Consider the following 7,060-nt stretch of genomic DNA (forward strand, 5'->3'; position numbering starts at 1 on the left):
GTGATTTGGTACGATTGCGTTCACATCAACAGCGAACCGTACCTGAGTTCACTTGAACCGTACCCCAGACCACCCTTTTTAAGCGGACTCGGGTACGGTTCACGGGTGCGCACCCGAGTTCGGAGGACAGCGTTCACATCATCCAAACGTACTGAACTCTGACGTCAATCGAACCCGGGTGCGCACCAAAAGTGCTAGTGTGAAAGCACCCTTGATTACCAGTCCAACTTCATCCACATTCTAGCTCTCCTCCACAAGTGCACCGAAATAAAATGATTTGCTCAGCATGAAGAGCACCTGGCTGTCTGGTGTGCATTAAACTGACTGGCATTTGACAGTGCTTCTAAGGGCCTGATGGCGGCAAGGTAACTCACGGTCATCTTTCCGGGAAAGCTCTTCCAGAAGTGGAGTGTGTACTCGGCTTCCTTCCTCCTCCTCTTCAGATGAAGAGCCATGGATTCATATTTTGAGCAGGCATCTTGCAGCTTCTGATAATCCACAGAACTCTGTCACAAAGATACAGAAGTGGGATTTATGTAGTGATAGTGTATTGAGTGAAAATCTGTGGACAATACAGCCAGTCCTGTTATTACAGAATACAATTACACACACACACAAATACACGCGCACACGCACACACACACACACACACACACAAACACAAACAAGAAAGAATAACCCAACAAACCTAAATAGGCAATAAATAACTACACAAATAAATAAGCAAAAAAACAATAAATACATAATAAGTAAGCAATATGTAAGCAAAAACTAAATAAGCAAAAATATAAAGCAAAAAAATTCATGCATAAACAAACAAATAAATAAATACAGTAACACTTTATTTTAATGTCCTTGTTACATGTTACATGTACTTACTATTATAATAACAATTAATTATGCATAATTACATGCAAGTAACCCTAAGCCAAACCCAAATCCTAACCCTAACCACATAGTAAGTACATGTAGTTAATTAATATTACTCAGTACTTATATGTATAATTAATTACACTGTAACAAGGACACCTTAAAATAAAGTGTAACCATAAATAAAACGTTTTCTTATTAAGGTAGTCTGGTTTAACATTTTGTATGTACAAACAATTTCTATACGTGTGAATAACCAAAAGAGTAACCCGATTAAGCAAAAAATAAATAAACGTCAGAAAAACTCCTTAAAAACAAAAAAAAATCAAAGGGGATGAATAATTTTAAAAGGTACTTTGTGTTTTATAAAAAATAAAACGGACAAAACATGAAGTGTTACTGTATTTCTAGTGAGTACCCACCACCTCATAGCAGGTAGCCAGTTTGAGCAGCAGTCGTCCGTATTCATGCAGGTGTTTTATGGGCAGGTAAAAGAGATGCGCCAGAACATCCGCTAAGGGCAAACCCTCTTCAGAACATTCAGACAACTTCTGAACAACCTCGGCCCCTTTGCCAAACACATCACTTCAAACAGAGTCAGACAGGGAGTCTTAATATATATGTTAATATAATTCAGTCTGTAATTATGTAAATATGAACACTGCATGAGCAATAGCAAATAATTTCCATTACTCTAGTGATTTGCAGCAAGTGTGGAATCCTAGGACAGCAAAGGCTTAGGAAAGCATTTGGGATAGGGTCTAACACACACATATACTACTTACTGACAAGGTTTGACAAGGGCTTGAAATCCTCCCATGACTAAGAGATCACCAACTGCAGAACAGTACCTTTATGACACAATTAGAAGAATAAGGGGATTATTACAACTAGGAAAATGAGCTGACTTGAGAAGGAGGGTACAAAATTTTTGAGCAATAAAATATATATATATATATATATACACAGTATATAACTGTATAGAGATTGCAGCAACGAAGATACATTTCTGGTTAATGAAATTAATGTATTGATAACACAGATTTCCATTACTTTTTAAGGTTCTAATTTTAATTACTTAAAAATCCTTGCTATTTCCAGGTCTTCCAGCACATCACACAATCAGAACTTCGCCCCACTAAGAAAACTGCCTGAAAGATATCAGATTCTGAATCAAAGTCTCTGACTCTTAAAAATGAGGACAACACCTTAAAAGAAATCTCAAGGCTGCGGTACGATTATTTTGAACAACTTAAAGAACCAACTGAGGATCAGTCTGATTAAATACATTTGAGGATTTTCAATTATACATCACATTAGAAGTATAAAATCTCTTTGATGCCTGAATATGTTACTTTTGAATTAGAAGTTAATTCAGTACAGCTCTGTAGAGAATATAACTTGCTAAAAACATCTTGAAATTCAAGAATTCAACAAGTTACAATAATCTGATTTTAAGATTAACTGTGTTCATCTAGTTGGTCTTAACTAGATCTCTGGGTCTTTCTAGTAGTGGGCCAATTAATGAACACTGAATAAACATTGGTATTCAAACATGGCTGATTATTAAATGTGCTAATGACTGTGACATCACAACCATAACCATTTTAAATGATTCGTTTTGCAGCTATGTTCCAATAAATGCCCCAGATGGACTGGGTGGGAAAGTTTTGCATTGTGAACTTTAGAGTATGTCTACACTGTAACTTAAAAACACTTTAAACACTTATTTTCAGCATGGAGTAATGAACAACAACCAACATCTCTTATTCCATCTGCTGAGGTCATCACCAAAGTAACCACTTCATTCTTTAATTGTGTGTGTGCTGAATACTTACTCAGAATGTGTGTCCAGGAACAGATGTGCATCATCTAGAATAACAAGACCTCGGATATCACGTGAACGCCGCAGGAAAGAGGTTAGAGAGGCCGAGTTTTGACCAGTGAGCTGAGACAGCCGGCCCAATCGTCCAATCAGATTCTGCAGAAGCCCTGCAGAGGACTGACTGAGGGCGGAGCTTAGAGAATCTAAAAGCAAAAAATTAATAAATACATAATAATAAAATTGCTGATGATATGAGAAATAAAAATCCCATATAATGAATCAGACAAACAGGACAGTCATCATTATATTAATTATATTACCAGTGTTAGTTTAGTAGAGATTATTATAGAGTATATTTTGTTTAGATTTTTATATATTATAGAGTATTTTTTATATTTTGCTTTTACTTTAATTTTAGTCACTATGTTGTTTTTTTGTCAATTTTATATTTCTATATAGTATTTACTATACTATATAAAGTGTGTGTGAGAATGTATATACAGTACATATATATATATATATACACACACACACACATATATGTATGTATGTATGTATGTACGAGTATACTACATACTATATAGTATTTATTGATTTTTATTAATTAGATTTATTTTATTTAGTTTTAGTTATTTTATCACTTAAACTATAAAAAATGAGAAATGTTACCTTGGCAACTAGGTGAAATAAAGTAAGTTTGAGTTTTTATTTTATTCTAGTAAACATATTTTATTTCAAGTAACAAAAATGTTTGTTTTTTATGGTTTTAGTTTAAGTTAACAATAATAACCCTGTTGCATACATTAAGAACTGTAAATGATTAATCTGTTTCACTTCCACTAGTCTTGCCACTGAATTACACCATACTTGTACAGCTCGTGCAGGGCTATAATGGAGATATGCTAATGAAAGTCTAAATCGTACAAAACAAGTTATCATCATCACACACACACACACTGTCATACCCAGTTTGAGCAGAGGCTGGAGCAGAAGACTATTGATATTGCTGAGTTTGCAGTAAAATTTCCTCTCTGCGGCTGCCAGCTCATGCAGACTGGCAATAAAACCCATTACATTACGATCTGTCAGCGCCGCACATGTTTGTCCTCCTGCGCCCACACTGCTTACATAGCCCAACTACCACAAACACACACAAACACACAATGAAAAGAGTCAGAACAAGTCATGTAAATAACAGCATCATTGCACAGGATTTAGAGCGCAGTAGTATTCAAAATTATCTGAGAATAATATTTATTATATTCAATAGCAATTTTAAAATGATGATGATGATGATGACAAAGTCTTGCTCACATTCATACAAAAAGGCAACAGCACCGGTTGCTGTGTGTACTCTCCTGTCTGCTCCTCTTCCTCAGTTTGCTCCATCACTTCTTTCACCTGCTGCCCACTATAGTACAGGATTGGCTGGATACAATCTCCATCAGCCAATAAGAGAGTGTGTTGTTGCCCCGCCCCAATATCCCACACACGAATCCCATCTGACAGCTGCACAAAGACAAAAGAGGACAAACAAAGCAAACCAGTCATGAATCAGTATGTTGTCAACACTAATTTGGACAATAGCTAGGGCCTTAACCCACTAAACACTGGAACACCGATGACTCGATTTACTGTTACATGATTATGTGACTGCACATTAAAATGTCATTCGTATATCATTAACATCACAAACAATATCCTATTGGTCTGAATTGTTTTGTTTATCATGTTTTACCGTGCATTGTGGGGTGTTTAATGTATCAGTACACTGGAATGATTTAGTCAATGGGGCATTCCTAGAAATAGCCAATACCCTGTGTTCTGATTACTGAATTATAGAGCTGGTCAAGACACAGCCAAACAAACTGGATGCACATGTACACTTAATGTCTGAAGACTCACATTGCTGCTGGGTGTGTGCAAGTGTCAGTTTCTAACCTTGTCATTTCTGCAGCATTACTAAACCAGGAAAAAAAAATACTCAACCTTAAAGGGAAAATAAATTCATAAATATTTTTAAAATAAAATGCAATTATGCAAAAGTTATATAATTATAATGGGCTTTATTTAAAAACAATTGAAAAATGTTGTTATATTTTTATATGGAATATTATAGAAACATTACAAACAAAATGTATAGACAAATTGAATGAATAAAGTGCATGGACATTTTTTTATAGAAATAAAAACTTATATCAATATTAACTACACTACTGCTCAAAGGTTTGGATTTGGTAAGATTATTTCACATTTTTAAAAGAAGTCTCTTATGCTCCCCCAGGCTGCATTTATTTGCTCAAAAAAAAAAAAATCTGTAAAAACAGTAATAATGTGAAATATTATTATAAATTAAAAACTGATTTCTATTTTAATATTTTATTTTTAAATGTAATTTATTCATGTGATGGCAAAGCTGCATTTTCAGTCATTCAGACTCATATAATATCACATGAAATCATGCATGCTGTTTAATATTCATTATTTATTATTATAATATTTAATAATTATTACAATTAAAATATTAGTTTATTTTTTATAACTTTTCCAAAACCTTTTAAAAGATTTCAAAAGACAGGGAATTTTTTTCTCCCTCTTGTGATATTTTTTCGGTTTTATGTGCATGTGTGCACACCTTGGTTAAGTGAGGAAGGGTGGTGGGGGATTCCATGTGTCCCAGCTGTCCAGACGTGTTGCAGCCCCAGGAGAACACCTGCCATACACACACCACACACAAATTACTGGAGGATTACACTAATACAGCACTCAAGAGAAAAGCCATGGGTATGCAGGTGAAGTGTGTCACCTGTGATTGGGCGGTCAGGGCGAGAGAGTGATGAGCACCTGCAGCCACTCTCAACACCTCTTTACCATTCAGACTCTTTACACAGACGGGCTGCGTTCTGAAAAGAAAGAGTAAGAAATTACCACATTATGTTCCTCTGTGATGCATCTAATGAGTCTGTCCTCATTTTAGCAGAGCACATTATATTTTAAAGCCCTGCAATCTTATGTAACTCATGAGTTGTTAGGCAAGACAGTCTCCAGGAGCAGGACGGAGCCGCTCTAATGCCGCTCTGCTAATGGGAGGATTCTGACCTGGGAAGGAGGTCTCCATGTCCAAGTTGCCCTTCCTGGCCACGTCCCCAGCTCCACACTTCTGTCTGCAAAGAAGGCAGGTGGGCATCGGCCTCAGGAATGCCTCCTGGAGTGAGCGGGATGGCCCGTGCACGGTGGCGGCTCGTTCGCCGCAAAAGACGTGGAGACACTGAGAGAGCGGCAACGAGAAAGAGAAAAAAAAATTCAAAACAATTTGGAACATCAATAACTAGAGGCAGAACACAATCCATATCCAAACTAAGAACCAAAATGATAGATTATAAGAAACTGCAACTCGTGGCACTTTGTTCCTCATTGAATATGCATTAGTTCAGTTCTGCCATATAAACACAAACAAACAGCATAGGGAAAATTCACATGAATCATTGAACAGCACAGACACAGACCCAAAGACTTGGCCAACTCCAATTCAACTCTCTGCAAAACACACACACACACACACACACACACACACATTCAAACACAGTATAGCCAGGTGCACACACAAACAAACACACACGGACTGCTGCCGTGCCCAGTTATGTTCCAGCCCCACTGGGGTCCATCTATCACATAGGTCGGGCTGAGCAGATGAGAAAAGATGTGTGTGTGTGTGTGTGTTGCAGGTAGCTGGCCACCATTGTCTTCTCTAGCATGTGTATCAGGCTTCAGCTGATTTATGAACTCAGACAAACACACCAGGCTGAGGTATCCTGGAGTCTCATGAGCAGAGAGACCTTAAAAAGTCCTTGCATTACAGTTTCTAATTCAGCGAACTAAATGTAAATAACTTTAAACACATGCAAAGCACTAGAGCAGAAAGTTTCTGACACCTCTGGAGACTTGAACTTGTTTTGATTACGTATATTAAAAGGGGGGAAATGTATTCATGCATCTACAACCTGTTTGTCAACTAAAAACCAGAAGGACTACTTTGAATCGCACAGTGTCAACACATGACTTATATTCATATTTCTCCCCAAACACAAGCAAAAAACTAAGAAAGTGTATTTTGAGTTAATAAAATGAAGCAAGATTTTTTGTACATTTTTCATTGTGACATTATTTTCTTGACAATTATTCACATTTTCATCCAAATTCAATTACTGTCATATGAAAAAAAAAATCAGCAATTCTACAAATCAGCATATTAGAATCAGCATATTAGAATATATATATATATATATATATAAAATTCTCCAAAGTAGTGTGTGTGTGTGTGTATATATATATATATATATATATATATATATATATACACACACA

The 7,060-nt window shown here is 36.2% G+C and overlaps 1 protein-coding gene across 4 annotated transcripts in view; it reads right to left on the bottom strand.

The window, feature by feature from the left end:
* The window catches only part of LOC107584794 (alsin-like), a 27,974-nt gene that overhangs the window by 13,690 nt on the left and 7,224 nt on the right, over positions 1 to 7,060 (bottom strand). For all 4 annotated transcript variants that reach the window (XM_016271553.1, XM_016271552.1, XM_016271551.1 and 1 more), the window contains exons 7-15: positions 5,795 to 5,963; positions 5,502 to 5,598; positions 5,331 to 5,408; positions 4,010 to 4,204; positions 3,661 to 3,832; positions 2,709 to 2,898; positions 1,656 to 1,721; positions 1,293 to 1,455; positions 375 to 506 (exon numbers count right to left, since the gene is read on the bottom strand). In XM_016271553.1, coding sequence (XP_016127039.1) covers positions 375 to 506; positions 1,293 to 1,455; positions 1,656 to 1,721; positions 2,709 to 2,898; positions 3,661 to 3,832; positions 4,010 to 4,204; positions 5,331 to 5,408; positions 5,502 to 5,598; positions 5,795 to 5,963 — 1,262 coding nt within the window. The remainder of the gene's footprint in view (positions 1 to 374; positions 507 to 1,292; positions 1,456 to 1,655; positions 1,722 to 2,708; positions 2,899 to 3,660; positions 3,833 to 4,009; positions 4,205 to 5,330; positions 5,409 to 5,501; positions 5,599 to 5,794; positions 5,964 to 7,060) is intronic.

This window comes from Sinocyclocheilus grahami, unplaced genomic scaffold (assembly GCF_001515645.1).
Source record: "Sinocyclocheilus grahami isolate Dianchi unplaced genomic scaffold, SAMN03320097.WGS_v1.1 scaffold63.1, whole genome shotgun sequence".
Classification (NCBI taxonomy): Eukaryota; Metazoa; Chordata; class Actinopteri; order Cypriniformes; family Cyprinidae; genus Sinocyclocheilus; species Sinocyclocheilus grahami.